Source organism: Sarcophilus harrisii, chromosome 3 (genome assembly GCF_902635505.1).
Source record: "Sarcophilus harrisii chromosome 3, mSarHar1.11, whole genome shotgun sequence".
Lineage (NCBI taxonomy): Eukaryota > Metazoa > Chordata > Mammalia > Dasyuromorphia > Dasyuridae > Sarcophilus > Sarcophilus harrisii.
The window spans coordinates 517,437,286-517,454,595 of NC_045428.1; the positions used below are offsets into that span (position 1 = coordinate 517,437,286).

A 17,310-nucleotide genomic window follows, 5' to 3' on the forward strand; every position below is an offset into this window, starting at 1 on the left:
TACCTATAAGTGTTAATACCTGTCATGCATAATAAACAGAATTATGATGTGTCATATACTTGCTACTAAAGGGAGAGGTAGGAAAAACAACTTTGAGTAAATAAGGCATTTTGACTACTATAAATAATGAAATTAACTATGAAGGACATATGAAGGAAGATGCTATCTGCATCTAGAAGATCTGATAAATAGAAGTACATATAGAATAATTATATACATACATACACACACATATTTATGTTTAATGGTAGCCATTTCAAGAGTGAGAGGAAGGGGAAAAGAAATAAGAAAAAAAAATTACATGATAACTTTTTATATATTTAAAAGGAATAGCAAGTTGTACATTAAAATTTTACAATTCCAGCAATTATCTTTTTTACTACAGTTACAGAATTATTTTATTTTTTAATTAAAAATTAAATAAAATGTTCAAAAAAGAAATGTTGATGGATCATTCAGTTTGAAATATCCAATAAGCAGCAATGTATTCTACCTGAAGAATAAAATAACACCAGATTTGCTTGATCCAACAGTGTTATTGGGTCTGTATCCCAAAGAGATCACAAAAGGGGAAAAGGACTCACATGTGCAAAAATGTTTGTAGCAGCCCTTTATGTGGTGGCAAGGAATTGAAAACTGAGTGGATGCCTATCATTTGGAGAATGGCTGAATAAGTTATGGTATATGGATATAATGGAATATTATTATTCTTCAAGAAATGATGAGCAGGCTGATTTCAGAATATCCTGGAAAGATTTAGATGAACTGATGCTAAGTGAAGCAAGTAGAACCAAAAGAACATTGTACATAACAACAAAATTATGTGATAATCGATGTTATAGACTGCTTCTTTTCAACAATGAGGTGAGTCGAGGCAATCCATATCGACTTTGGATAGAAAGAGCCATCCATATCCAAAGAGAAAACCATAAGGATTAAATATTGTTGCAAATATAGCATTTTCATCCCTTTTGTTATTGTTTATTTGGTTTTTTTTTTTCTTTCTCATTTTTTGATCTTATTTTTCTTAAGTAGCATGACACATATGGAAACATGTTTAGGAGAACTGCACATTTAACCTATATTGGATTACTTGCTTTCTAAGGGAAAGGAAAGGAAAGGAAGGAGGGAGAAAATTTTGGAATACAAGATTTTGCAAAGGTGAATATTGAGAACTATCTTTGCATGTATTTTGAAAAACAAAAAGCTATTATTATTATAAAAAATAATAAGGGATTGGCAATTTTCAGGAGGGGAGTTTGATGAACCATGTAAAAAGTTGATGTAAAATTAAGAAGCTTACAGGCAGAAAAGAACACTGGATTTGGCAATATAGAGAAAATTGCTAACTTTGGACACAGTAGTTTTAGTTGAATGTTGAGTCATGATCTTACTGGAAAAAAGAAAAATGGGACAGAAGACATAGATGAACAAGGGAAATTCCTTAGACTTAAACACTGATTTTGCACAAGGTAGTTGATGTATAAATGTTTGTTAAATTAATGAATTCCTTATGCTTGGTATTAATCAGGGGTTCATATATAAATCTGAAAAATGCAATGAAATCTTATCTTTATATATTTTGTTTTATGGATCATTGTTTTTTGTCAGTAAATAAACTTTTGTTCCTTTATGTGAACTTTGAAAATAATTAGCATGTGAATGACAAGCACACAGGCATCCAATTTTTTAGCAGGGAAAAATTTCCATTGATTTTTTACAGAATGTTATTCTAGGAAAAGCAAAGAATCTTATTATTAACAGCTTCCCTGTTTAATTGAGCAATCCATTTCTCATTTATCCACTTTATTTTTGCTATATAGAACCTCTCAAAACCAGATTTGTCAAAACTGGAAACAATCAACAGAAGCTTGGGAAGGGAGGTTGGGCTTAAGATGTTATCCTTTCTGCCCCTGTGCAGGTGTTTTATGATGGAAATCACACATATTTTGATGTATTATTCAGATATATTATGACAGGAATAGATTATGAACATTTGGAAGGAACTACAATAACTATTTAGTCTAACTGTATAAAATTATATAGAAAAAATGAATTTCAAATAGAAGTATCATTTCAAAATTAAGATTAGTGAGTCTTCTTTCCCCTTAATCTTTCTAACTCATTTATTTTTCTTATTAACTCTAATAAGATGGCTGTAGTGTAACAGAAAGAGTTAAAAAATTTGGAGTTGGAGAAGCTGGCTTAAAATATGCCAATCAAATCACCAACAGTATTATAATATGCATATACATTTCATTTTGGCTTTTCCTAGAAGTTTCAGTCTTCCAAAGTGCTCTATTTCCCATAATTTCTTTACAATGCATTTTCAGACTTCCCTTTTTAAAATAAAATATTAACAGCCTCTGTACTTTTTCCAGACCTGTTAGATTAAAATTGTTTTTACCAAGTTAAAATCTAAGAACTCCATGATTAAAATTCTTCATCAATATTTCTTGCAGTGGGGGAAGGGGGAGAATTGTGTTGCCCATTTTCTTTCTTGTTTGTTTTTTTACTTGTTAATACTCACCTAAAACTTGGCTGTTGTTTTGTTGTTTCAAGGTACTTAGCACTCCTATACTTGATATTACAATTACTCCCCTACCATACACACACACACACACACACACACACACAGAGGATTAAAACACCAAAAATTAAGAACACTTTGATAAATACTTAAAGAATGGCACAGTAACAATAACTCCTATTTTATTCTCCTGGGAAGTTTATTTAAAATATGAAATGTTTGATACAACTGCTGAAAAGGCATGCTCATATCTGTCCTGACTAAATATTCAATTAATTTCTACAAACCAGGGGATAAATTGAGCTCATCCTCCAGTCACTATCATTTTGTTCTTTGAGAACATTGAGATGTCTGTAGGAAATACCTCTCAGTGGGCAAATGATCCTCAGCCCCGAGGAGTTTTCATCTTCTTAAATATAAAGTTGTCCACAAAACTATAAATGCTCATCTTAGAATCCTTATTTAGTCATATATGTTCAGGAAAAGAAACAAAAAAGAAATCAGAAATTTGAGATCCAATCTTAGCATCATTTAGGCCAACATCTGTACTCATTAAACAATAATCTTTGCTGTTTTGGGGGAATAAGGGAGGAAAAAATGCCAACCCTGTATCAAGGGAAATCTAAGGGAAAAATGCTAATATTTTCAGAAAGGGGAAGGGAGAATCCAGATTCATTTTCATTTTAATTGAAGACTCTAATGAATAAAAAAACCTTATTTTCCTGAGGGTAGCACTTCCAAATAAAATATGGGTTTCAAGTATACAAACTTCATTTTCTGTAAATTGATAGCTTGAGAGAACATTTCGTTCAATGCAGTAAGGTTAATCTTCCCTTAGCCCTCATGTCAATCTCCCTCTCTAATAGTATCTTGTTGTCTCCCTGAGGTATGCCCAATCTTAAACATCCTTTCCCTTTGTCTTTTTATCTCATCAAGATACTCTCTCTCCCCTTCTTAATTGTTAAGCTTGAAAATTAATTTTAAAAAACCATAATATTTATATAAAATGTGTTATATAGAGAAAATTGCTGATTGAATAATGATATATTTCTTAGGAAGTCCTAGGTAATCAGAAAAAGAAAAACAATTGAGACAATTAGTTGCTTCAGTAATAATTCAGACTACAAAATATCCCCCCTTCCAATTATTAATAACATAGTAATAAAAATACTCCAGGAGATAGTGATTGAAAGGGAAGTATTAACCAAAATAACCAAAACGAATAAAGTATCTAGGAGCATAGGGATACATCTACCAAAGAGTACAATCTCAACAAAGATATGATTACATAGTGTTCTTTAAGAAAAAAATTTTTAAAAAAATAATTGAAAGAATATTCATTGTTTATAACTGAGTAATACCAATATACTGAAATTATAATGCTATCAAAATTAATTTATATTAGTGCTGGGGCAGCTAGATGGTACAGTGGATAGAACACCAGCCCTGAAGTCAGGAGGGCCTGAATTCAAGTATGATCTCAGACACTTAACACTGGATGAGTCACTTAACCCCAATTGCCTTGCAAAACAAACAATAACAAATGTTAGTGCTATACCAATCAAAACTAAAGAGATATTTTACAAAGGGAGACAAAATGACAATTTTGGGGGGGGAAAGAAAAAATCCAAACTATCAAGGAAAATTAGAGCAGGGAGAAAATATGAATAAAAGGGCAATGGCATTTCCAGAGGGCAAAAATTATCAATAATAATCTCTCACTCCAGATATTTGTTGTTTTAATGCTATTATTTGCCTGAGTTTGTAGTGGCAATTTAATTGCTATACCATAGTTTAATTTAGAAGTTATCAGTCACACAGGTCAGGATCAAAATCAGATGAAAACAAACTTTTAGAGGTCCTATAATTTTAATCCGATTTCATGTGGATTCAGGATGAGTTGGTTCTAAGTATAAGGCACCTTCTAGGCAAAATGATAAGTAACAAAGATGAGTAAAAATAATGACTTCTTACTATCTTTTTGGAACAGATAAATAAGAGGAAATGCCTCATGGTGGGGAGGGAGGCTCCATACATTATCTCATTTGATCTTGCACCAGTTTTGAGAGGTATGCATTGTGGATGAAATAGATCTCCAGATTTTACAAGTAAGGAAACTCGGATTCAATGAAACCAGTTGCCTATGGTCAGATATAATTTGAGCTGACCCGCAAAGGATGAGCAGGATTTGGGTAGGAAATTTCTCCATGTTGTAAGAAGTATGAGTGAAAACATAGAAATGGATAGACAAAGAGATTTCCATTTGATATAGGAAATATCCTATATTTAGTATATTATATATTATATATATATAGGAAATATATTAGAAAGAATCTTTCTTTCTTTATACCAGGGCTTGACTTCCTGAGTCCAATTCAACTATTATGCCATTTCAGTGTACAGTTTATTTAATGTCCATGAATCTTGAGATCTTAAATGAAGACTGATATAAGGAAAAAAAACACTTTTTTGTAACAACTAGAACACCATTAAAATGGGGAAAAAAATAGGTTCACCCTCATTGGCTATCTTCAAAGTCTGTACATCTTGGATCAATAAGCTCAAGTGCCTAGTTAGAATAAAACACAAATTTCTCTATTTGGCATATAGGACTGCTTTTCACAGACAGATTTCAGCTTACATTTTTAGTCTTACTATACATTATTCCCTTTCATTCACTCAGTAGTCCAACAAAACTGACCTTCTTTTAATTCTTCATGCAGTTTTTGTCCTAATAAAAATTGTTTCTATAAAAATTATTTTGTAGTCATAAATATTTTCTCCTGGTCTTGGATCTCTCTGGAACACATGCTCAATAAGGATATTCCTGAGTCAAAGATATCTATGTTTATTTTTAATAATTTTTAATTTTTTTAATTTCAGTTTTAATTCTTGAATTCTTGAATTCTTGAATTCTTGAATTAATTCTTGAATTTAATTCTTGAATTCTTGAAAGAATTCTTGAATTCTTGAATTGAAATCTTTACAAAATGATTAGCTTAGTTCACAGTTCCAGAAAAAAAATTATTTTTATTCTTGATCATCCTTAATATTTCTAACAATTGCAATTTTCTTTTTTTTCCTTTTTGGCCATTTTTTAAGTTAGATAAATATGAGCTAGAAATTGTATTTTAATTAGAATTTTTGTGATTTAGATTTATTCATGTAATTGTTTATAGCTTGAATTTTTTTTTCTTTCTGAGAACTCCTTTGACTGTTTACTGGAGAATGACTCATAGATTCTCTATAGATCTTACATATCTGACCATTATCAGAGAAATTTTTAGCAAAAATATTTTCCCAGTTCAGTTTCTCTTCTCACTGAATATGGATTTTGTTAGGTAAAGGATCATGGGGGCAGGGGATTGGGGCAGAGCCAAGATGGCAGAAAGGACACATGCTTTATTTTGAGTTCCCCTATTACCCTCACTACTGATTACAAAATTCCCTCTCTAAAATAGTGCTTGAATGGTAGAATGCATGAATAATGGGAGTACAACAAATTACCAGCAGAAGATGTTTTCAAAGATTGCCAGAAAAGGTCTATATTTGATCGGGCATGGGAGGAGGCCAGCATAGGCAGGGAAGCAGAACATGGAAGCCAGCACACTGAACAGACTGGGGGGGGCGGGGGGGGGGGGGGGGGGGGGGGGGGGCGGGGGGGGGGGGGGAAGGGGAGGAGGCGATGGGAGGGAGGTGGTAGTCTCCACAGGGCGGAGAATTTGCAGGGAGGACTCTACCACAGTATTGGCTACTCTGATTTGGTTGTAAAACTCTCAGGAAATCATCAAAGAGAACTGCCCAGATGTCCTTGAATCAGAAGGTAAAATAGCCATTGAAAGAATTCATTGAACACCTCCTGAAAGAGACCCCAAAATTAAAACTCCAAGAAATATTGTGGCTAAATTTCAGAACTATCAGATGAAGGAAAAAATATTACAAACAGCCAGAAAAAAAAATCAAATACCAACAAGCCACAAAAAGGGTCACCCAGGATCTAGCAGCTTCCACATTAAAGGATCAAAGGGCCTGGACTTTGATATTCTGAAAGGCAAAGGAACTAGAATGTGGAATAAACTACCCAGCTAAACTGAGCATTTTCTTCCAGGAAAGCAGATGGACATTCAATGAAACATTGAATTCCATTTATTTCTGATGAATAAAGCAGAGCTAAACAAAAAACTTGACATCCAAATATAGGACTCAAGAGAAGCATAAAAAGGTATAAGAAAGGGGGAGGGACTCTAAGGGGGAGAGAGGTATTCTAAAGAGGTAGGGCTTTGTGAGGCAAGTGGCCTCATAAATTTAATACTGGGAAGGGGGTAAGGGGGAAAGAAAAAAGAAAAGTATAATCTGGGGATAATAAGATGGCAGGAAATACAGAATTAATAGTTTTAACTGTAAATGTGAATGGGATGAACTCTTCCATAAAGCAGAGGTGTGTGAAGATCGTGTATTTTTAAATCAGCAGGAGACAGGAATTCAGGTTAGGGGAAAATCGTCAGTCTTTATTCTCAGTGAAGAAAGATCGGAGGTGGAAGAGAATCGGTGACAGCAATGTGTGCAGCTGAGTCAAGAAGCTAGCTCAACCAGCAGCCACACAACCAGCAGCTCGGAGTCTCGAACCCAGGCCCAATTTCTCCCAGCTTCTCTTCCTGTCTCTCTTTCTGCCTCCACCCACCAAAATTGTCATTTCCTATACAACACATCAGGACTTGCACGGAGAGTGGGCAGGGACCATTCTTTATCCAATCATGTATATTAATAGAGTATAGCCCAATTACTAGTTACCCTCACATACTTGGGACCTCAGTGCATCAACTCAAGCCTCAGCCCATTACAGAGGTGGATAGTAGACTGGATCAAAAGCCAGAATCCTACAATACGTTGTTTACAGGAAGGACATTTAAAGCAGGGTGATACATACAGGGTAAAGGTAAAAGGCTGGAGCAGAATTTATTATGCTTCAGGTGAAGTAAAAAAAAAGGAAAGGTAGCCATCCTTATCTCAGATCAAGCAAAAGCAAAATTTGATCTAATTAAAAGAGACAAGGAAGGAAACTGTATATTGCTTAAGTATAAATATATATACATATATATGTATATATTTACATATATCTAAAATATATATAAAGGGTAGCATAGATAATAAAGCAATATCAATAATAAACATATATGCAACAAGTGGTGTAGCATCTAAACTCCTAAAGGGGAAGTTAAGAGAATAGCAAGAAGAAACAGACAGCAAAACTATATTAGTGGGAGATCTCAACCTTGCACTCTCAGAATTAGATAAATCAAACTATCAAACAAATAAGAAAGAAGTTAAAGAGATAAATAGAATATTAGAAAAGTTAGGTATGATAGATCTTTGGAGAAAACTGAATGGAGACAGAAAGGAGTACACTTTCTTCTCAGAAGTTCATGGAATCTATACAAAAATTGGCCATATATTAAAATATAAGGACCTCAAAATCAAATGCAAAAAGGCAGAAATAGTAAATGCATTCTTTTCAGATTACAAAGCAATAAAAAAATACATTCAATAAAAAGCTAGGGGTAAATAGACCAAAAAGTAATTGAAAACTAAATAATCTCATCCTAAAGAATGATTGGGTAAAACAGCAAATCATAGACACAATTAATAATTTCACCCAAGAGAATAACAATAATGAGACAATTTATCAAAATTTGTGGGATGCAGCCAAAGCAGTAATAAGGGGAAATTTTATATCTTTAGGGTATAAAATAAAAACTACATTCAATAAAAAGCTAGGGGAAAATAAACCAAAAAGTATTGGAAACTAAATAATCTCATCCTAAAGAATGAATGGGTAAAACAGGAAATCATAGACACAATTAATAATTTCACCCAAGAGAATAACAATAATGAGACAATTTATCAAAATTTGTGGGATGCAGCCAAAGTGGTAATAAAGGAAAATTTTATATTTCTAGAGGCTTACTTGCATGAAATAGAGAAAGAGAAGATCAATGAATTGGATTTAAAAACTTAAAAAGCTAGATAAAGAGGAAATTTAAAAAAAAAAAAACAATCAAATACAAAACTTGAAATTCTAAAAATAAAAGGATGAAGTAAATTGAATAAAATTGAAATTATAAAAAAGTCTATTGAATTAATAAACAAAACTAAGAGTTGGTTTTGTGAAACAAAACAACAAAAATAGATAAACCTTTGGTAAATTTGATTAGAAAAAGGAAAGAGGAAAATCAAAATTACTCTTAAAAATGAAAAGGGAGAACTCTCCACTAATGAAGAGGAAATTAGAGCAATAATTAGGAGTTACTTTTCCTAACTTTATGCCAATAAATTTGATAACCTAAGTGAAATGGATGAATACCTTCCAAAAGATAGTCTGCCCAGTTTAACAGAGGAGGAATTAAATTGCTTAAATAGTCCCATTTTAGAAAAAGAAATAGAAAAAGCTATTAATCATCTCCCTAAGAAAAAATCCCCAGGACCAGATGGATTTATATGTGAATTCTACCAAACATTTAAAGAACAATTAACTCCAATGCTATATAAACTATTTGAAAAAATAGAGAATGAAAGACTCCTACCAAATTCCTTTTATAACACTTTCATGGTACTGATACCTAAACCAGGTAGCATGAAAACAGAGAAAGACAATTATAGACCAATCTCCATAATGAATTTTTTATGCAAAAATCCTAAATAAAATATTAGTAAAACTAATACAGAAAATCATCTCCACAATAATATATCATAGCCAAGTAGGATTTATACCAGAAAGGCAGGGCTGGTTTAATATTAAGAAAACTATTAGCATAATTGACTATATCAATAACCAAATTAACAAAAACCATACGATCATCTCAATAAATTCAGAAAAAGCATTTGACCCATTCCTATTAAAAACACTAGAAAGTATAGGAATAAAGGACTTTTCCTTATAGTCAATAACATCTATTTAAAACCATCAGTAAACATGATATGTAATTGGCATAAACTGGAACCATTCGCAATAAGAACAAGAGTGAAACAAGGTTGCCCACTATCACCATTACTATTCAATATTGTATTAGAAATGCTAGCTTTAGCAATAAGAGATGGAAAAGAGATGAAAGGATTATATATATGTATGATGTTCATATATATGATGTGTGTTCATATGGATCTGTCTACTGTGCCTCACAAAGATTCTTTTCTACCCATCTTTCTCTAAGAAAGAATTTGATTTCTTTCAGGGTGGGAGTAGACGATTGGAATAACCATTTGACTACTCTGTTCTCCTTAGGGAAATTGTATTAAAGTAGAAATCTCTGTTGTTGTTGTTGTTGTTGTGTAGTTATTTAGGAGGAGGAAGATGTGACAAGGAAACAGGAGTACCAGATCTCCTCAAGGGGAATTTCCTCTAAGAGTAGTGTAATGAACTAGGGATAAAATTGAGGTTCTCTGCCTGGTGGCTTCTTCTTACCACGTTTCTTTCTTTTCAGGGACTAGATAAGAATTTGGAACCATTGTCTTCTTTCGTGAATATGGAAGCCAGAAGAGAAGGATCTCTCTTTTTCTAAGGTCTCAGAGGATGGAGGAGTACGGGAAAGCCTCCAGCAGAAGATGAGATTTCCTTTCTTGAATTAACCAGATTCTTCCATCAGTTTATAAATTTTCAGACGTGGAATGGACCTTGAGGACCCAAGTTGGAGTTAATCTGAAGCTAGCTCAAGAAGTTGACCAGGAATGAGAGGAATTATGGTTGAAGAGAAAGCTTCTAATAAAATAATTGATTGAAGGAAATAGCCGGAAGATGACAGCTGTATTCAAACATTTGAATGGTTTTTCTTTTAAGGAGGAATCTTTAGAAGTAGTGTACTGTAAATGAACAGATCAAAAAGGCTCCAAAGTTTTATTCCTAGATCTAATATTAAGGAGCTATTTGATCCTGGGCCAAGTACTTTCACTTTTTAGAGATTCAAATTACTTATATGTAAAATAGGAATGACAGATTTACCATGAAGAGTTGTTGTGAGATTTTTAAAAAGTACTTTGCAAATCTTAATGCAAAATGTAAATTCTGGCACCTAAGGTAAATTGCTAGTCCATCCCCCTACTTCAGTTCAGAAATATATCAACAACAATCCACCAGCCATTCTTTATTAAGCATCTGCAATACTGGGTGTTGGGCTATGGGGAACACCCCCCCCACCTCCACCCCCTCCCGCCAAAAAAAAAGTTGTTAACTTAATGGAGAGAGGAAGGGAGACTACATGCATAAACATATGTAAAATAATTTTAAGGTAGTTTATGGAAGAACGGTCCTAAAAGTTGGTGAAATTAGGAAAAGCTACAAGTGGAAGGTGATGCTTGAGCTGAGTTTTGAAGAAATTTAAGTATTCCAAGAGGTGTAGGTATGGAGTGAAAGCATTCCACGGCGATTAGCTAATTCAAAGGACTGGAGATGGGATACTAAGGATTGGATGTAAAGAACAAAAAACAAGACCATACAAAGGCTTTTACCTTTATCAAAAGAGAGGAAATCAAGATATATATGGATTTCCCCTACCTATCTATCTATTTATATCTAATGAGATGGCAGATCGGTAGGTAGGCAGATGAATGGATGGATGTTTAAAGGTTGCTCTGACCAATTTCACGGATTGTTTGCTTTATTTTTGCTACCACTTGTTAGAGTGCTTGAATTCCTCCTTAAGAAGCAACAGTAGGATCACTCCGCCTTTTTCCGAGGCGGGTTACTTCCAGTCCACATGTCAATCTATGATGGGCTAAAGGATGGAAAGAGCAGGAAAGGTTGTGCCTTTTTTTTTTTTTTTTTTTTTTTTTTTTTTTTTAAGCATGGAGAATCGGCCCAAACGGACCCACGAGTAGCAAAAGAGCAGGCGCGCACCCAGGCCAGCTGGCTCTAGAGCCCAGGCTCTTCTCCAAAGAATTTGACCCCACTAAGAAGTGGGCCGGGTAGTCGAGGGGAGGGTCAGAGTACCGGGAGAGGGAGAAACGCACGGACAGGCCCTCAGCATCAGCATCAGCAGCGGCTGCGGCTGCCCCACCCCCCGGAGAACCTGGAGGAAGATTGGAGGAGGAGGAGAAGGAGGAGGAGGAGAAGGAGGACAATGTGGATTCCGCTTCAGAATACCATGGAGGTGGCGTTGCGAAGGAACCCTTACCGCCTGTGTGCAGGGACCCTGGGGGTGGCGGTCATCCTATTCCTGCTCGGCTTTTTTTTCGGTAGGCGCCCGCAGGCAGAACTCCCCTCGGGCTGGGTTGCAGGTCCAATTTCCCCCGTCATCTCATGGGATCTAATCAGTTACTTCAACCTCTTTCTCAGTCCTTAGGAAGTGGAGTAGGGGAAAGGGGTAGGGATGTTAAAAGGAGAATCAGCCCGAGGTTTATACGGGGGTAGTTATAGACTTGCATCCTCTCCTACTCTTCTCTACCACTCCCAAAGTGAATTTTTGCATCCTTAAACTCTCCCGAGCTATTAGAGACAAAAAACTAGTAATTACACACGGCTGTGGAGCCCTTCTGTGAGGCGGGGTATGAGAATCAGAGTGCTATAATTCCAAACGATACCTGTGTGATTTGGGCGTGCTGTTCACCATCCTCGGCCTTGGCTAAGGATCTTGGAGGTTAGCTCATTCTGTCTCTGAGTCCGTCATGTCTCTTATCCAGCAACTAACTGATCGGGAGTTCCCTCGATTTTAGTACTTGTGCATTCGAGGCCCAGCCTGCTTTTCAGGAATGACTAGAACAGATGCTACACCTATGGAACATACACACTGAGTGGCCCTTTTTGCATTCACTGATACACTTGTTAGCCACAATATTCTGGGTTTGTGAAAATGTATGCTTGGCAGCTGGCTTACTTGTAGCCACTCTTTCAGGTCTTTAGAGACTCTGGTCAAATCTCTTTAAATCAAGTTTCCTCACTGGGAGTAAAGGGAGCTCATATGAAACTGTAGGAATTTTTCCTGATCTTTAAAAGTCTTTAGTGCTTTTCTCCTTCTTTATTGAAAGTACTTATCATTAAGTAAAAATTCTGAAATTCCAAAGGATTTCTGTTTTTTTTTCTCCTGAAATATCTTACAGGCTGTGATTCAAAATTGCAGTCTTTGAGAGCCAGAGAATGTTAATTCTAGAAGAACCCTTGAGATAATTAGAGGAGTGGACTTTAGTCTCAAAAAGATCTAAGTTCATATTCCATTGCCCACAGTTAGTAGCTTGGTGGATCTCTAAATCTTAGCTATTCTAATTGCAAAATAATAATAATGCTACCTGTAATACTCATTCCACAAGACCGTATGAAGCTTAGGTAAAATGATAAATGCAGAGAGAGAAGTGCTATATAAATGTCATATTATCATTACCTAGTTCAGTATTTTCATATGCCTCTTAAATCTGAGATAGATTGGTATGATGGTTTGATTACAACCCATTGAAGTGCCTTGCACACAACAAATGTCTAATTAATGATTGATAAATAGACTTGCACATTATTTTGATTTAGAATGAACCAGGCTAGACTTAGAATACAATCTAAGTCTGAAGCAAGAACTTCTTTTCTTCAGCCTTCCACCTACTCTATTGCAGCAACCACATTTGCAATTATTTTCTAAAGTTATAATCTTTTGATTACCCAATTACAGATGAGGTTTTAATTACAAATTCTTGCCAGGGTTACAGATGCAAATCCTTGCTAGAATCTGAGAGATATCCCTCCCCTATATGAGATATCCCTTCCCCAGCGGTATCAGATCATTATTTGAAAGCAGATTTAAGTAACTTATTTTAGGATGGAGACATAGTTCAGAAAATGAAATGAAAGCCTGTTCCATCAGTTCTATTTTGCCTGAGAAGCATAATGGCCTAGTGAATAGATAGTGAACTTCAGAAGTTTCTAGAAAGACTTAGGATCAGATCCAGCCTCTTATATTAGATCTCAATAAGCCTAACCAAATCAGGGCATTTTCATGTCTAGGAATTCCATATATTAATAAAAGTGTAGATATAATACTTATCTCCTAATTTTCCTACCAAACAGGCTTCCCTTCTAAAAGGAAATAAAATAATCAATTAAGTGTTGGACCTGCTAAGTCAGAACTGTTCACAGGACATCAAGTTGGAGTTGTCTAGTAGCTAGTAGTATGGAACTGGAAATCAGGAGAGTGGAGCTGTATATATAGATCTGGAGAAAAAATTCGCATAGAGAAAATAATTAACTCCATGGGAAGATATGAGATGAGGATATACAGAGAAAAGAGGATTCAAAATGAACCATATACTTTTTTTCTCTTTTCATCCCTCCCTTCTATTCTCCTGTCTTTCCTAAGGGCTTTATTGGGTTTCAGAACACTATGCTCATATCAGATCTGGGTGGAGAGTTTTTTGTTGATCAGATAACGTAACTTTCTGGGGACTAGGTATTCAAAATCTGCTTCTTCTGATCTTCCTTTTCAAATATCCAAATAACTATATATCTACACTTTATAAAAACAAGAGAAAAAGAAGAGAAGCAAAATGCTTGCAGTGTAAGCTTCTGAGGGTCTCTTTAGTAGTAGCCTTTATTTCTTTTTTCTGTTTAGTTTTAAGAAAAGTAAGAATATGATAAAAAGATAATTGTACATGAAACTAAAAATCTATTACATAAAACTTGCTATCCTTTAAAATATAATATAAAATTACCATTTAACTTTTCCCCCTTTTTTCTTTCTTCCTTCACCCTAAAGATGATTATAATTAGACACAAGTATGTATGTGTTTATATGTATACACATACATACACATGTATATGGAAAATCATTTTATACATAGTTCTATTTATCAGCTCTTTCTCTGGAAGCAGATAGCATCTTCCTTCATTTATCCTTTGTAGTTAATTTGGGTAGACACACATATAAGTCAAAATGTCTTAGTCACTCAAAGTTCTTAAAACAGTTTTAAAATAAAACTTTTTGATTCTGAAATACTAGGTCTGTTTCCTAAGATGATTGGGGGGGAGGGAATAAAAAGAACCTACATGTTTTTGTGTTTTATTTTGTTTTGAAAGGCAAGAAGACTTACTCAGAGTCATGTAACTAATAAATGGCAAGTGTTTGAGACCAGATTTGAACTCAAGTCATCCTGACTTCAGGATTGGTGCTCTATGAACGTATATGTTCTAAAATATTCATAGCAGCTCTTTTTATGGTGGCACGGGATTGAAAATTGTAGAGACGCTCATCAATTAGGGAAAGACTGAAGAAGTTGTGATGGATTGAAGTATGCTATAAGAAATGATGAACTCAGTGATCTTAGAAAAACATTATTTGACATTCATGAAATAATGAATAATGAGATGAATGGAACCAAGATACAGTAAGAACAATATTATTTTATAATACCATTTTGCCTGCTTTGTATAAGATTGAATTTGGAACCTGAAGACCTGGGTGCTAGTCCCATTCATTCACTTATTGTTGCACTGATATTTGGCAAGTCAGTCAACACCCGAGTTTGTTTCTTCATCTGTAAATTGTTAATGGTCATTATTTAAAAAATTGTTTTTTAAAAAATCTTTCATTGTTCTTAGCTCCCTCTACTTACCTTTGAGAGTTTTCTTTTGTTTCTTTCAGATTAGGCTTGACTGTTTAAAAATGCATTATTAGGGTCAGGTTATTTGAGATCATGTCATGATCATACTTACATTTAGCTTTATAAATAATAATTAGAATTCTCAAAACAAATATTTGAGTGTATCATTGTTATATTAATCAGAGGGCAGATGATGTCATGGCAGTTCCCTAAATCCAAGTGACAAATTGTAACAAGGAAGAATGAGAATCTTTCTGGCATTTGAAATAGGAGAGAGTCTAATTGCATTTCAGTTTGATGTGCTTAATTTTAGCATTTAAGTGAGACTTTAGAACTAGGTAACTAAATCTGCTTGTTTCAGTGCTGACTATAAAAACAGAACTAGACTATCACTTTCTGCCAAATGTGTTTTAAAGGAAGCTTGTAGCCTGGTGATATGTAGCAGTCTTTTGTTCAATGGATGTATTGAAACGTAGTTGTTATTAAATGATTTTCTTTTGGGATGTAGTAGTCTTTTTACAAATAAATTTTTCTAATACCACAAGGCAATTGAAATATACCATATTTTGGTAGAATGAAGAACCTACAGTTTCTTTATCTTTCTATTTTTGTTTTGAGCCATCTTAATCCATTTGTTATATACACACTTTGTCTTCTACCCCCTTCCTCTGATATATTAAATTCTTCCTTTTTTCCCTGTCCCTGTTCCTGTCCCTGTCCCTCTTCCTCTCCCTTCTCTCTCTCTCTCTCTCTCTCTCTCTCTCTCTCTCTCTCTCTCTCTCTCTCTCTTTCTCTTCAGAATTCTCTAACACATTTCTTCATCCTTTTATATTCTATATAGTTAAAATTTCATTAGCATAAAGCTGGTTGAGGAACCTACATTCTTTCCCAATGTAGCACAACACCTTTACAACTTAGAAGAATGGATAGTTGCTAATAGGACAAATATCTAGTTAACTTCTCATTACTAAAGAATCATATGCTTATGAAGCTTATTGGACAAAATTTTTATGTTAGAAAGTAAATATAGACAGTGTCAGTTTCTTTCTTCACCATGACAAATATCCCTTCCAAGGGCATTATCATACTTTTCTCTGTCTATTAGTCCTATCCAACCTGTCCTGAGGTACCTAAGTACTAACATATTCTTTCACTATAGTGTGAAATGATGCTCATAGATGTTTTCCCCCCAAAAAAGCTTTTTTTCACTTAGTAAACTTTTCTGAAACTAAACCAACCCTGAATGTCACATGGCCCATTGAAAAAACATGTTCCCCCATGTAAATTTATTTCAGAAGTATCCTTTCTCCCAGTCCCAAATTCTAGTACTACAGTCCTAGATCCTTTTTTTCTGTTGCCCAGTTCCTATTCTTTTGAAGCTTTTCCTCTCTACTCCCAAAAGTCAGTTCATAAAAAATTTAATAGTCCAATATATGCCAGGAGCTCCAAACACTGGGTTCGATTATAGGAATATTCAAACTTTTACCATTCTTTGTGGACTAAATCTGCAATTCTTTATGTCTTTCTTCTCTTCTCCCCTTATGCTCCTTCCTATTCAGTTGTCTTTCCTACAAAAAATGTTGATTTACTTTCATAATTTATTTTCCTACTAATGATTGAAAAAGACCCAATTATTCTCTAGTTTTAATGCACATTCCTTTTATTTTTCTTGGACTATGGGGACCAAAGATAGAAATTACTTCAGAGGCCCTAGTATTCAGTCCCAAGTGAAAGCAAGTTGAAATAAAAATGTCTAAACTCATTTAATATTCTCCTTTACACATTTTTTATCCACCAAAGTAGGATCCCAGTTGCTCTTTGAACCCCAATATACATCTTTTCCCTCTGTCAAAAAACTGATTATATATATATAAAAAACTAATTTTATATATATGTAATATCTCTACATAAGTGGTTATATAGTATATGATTATTTATATTAAAATAATTGATAATGCATATATTTTATTAGTTACTTGATTATTGAATTTAGATGAAATTCATCTTTGAAGATTATGTGTCATAATGAATAAATGGATTTACCACTAAATGTCAAAGAATACTAAAGTTGAGATACATCTTGAACAGTCATGTAATCTTCCACCTTAAGAATTTTAGAATTGAGGAAAATGAATCCCATAAAGGTAATGTGATTTTCCAACAATCATATAGCTAGTAACAGTTTTTTCCAGTTCACCATTTTTGGGGGAATG

General features: G+C 34.3%; 1 protein-coding gene across 1 annotated transcript in view; it reads left to right on the plus strand.

Annotated features, from left to right (window-relative positions):
- The first annotated feature begins 11,366 nt into the window (after nucleotides 1–11,366).
- FOLH1B (folate hydrolase 1B) overlaps nucleotides 11,367–17,310 on the plus strand; it is a 75,984-nt gene continuing 70,040 nt past the window's right edge. The window contains exon 1 of the mRNA XM_031961908.1: nucleotides 11,367–11,755. Within this exon, the coding sequence (XP_031817768.1) occupies nucleotides 11,641–11,755 (115 nt within the window). The 5' untranslated portion in view covers nucleotides 11,367–11,640. The remainder of the gene's footprint in view (nucleotides 11,756–17,310) is intronic.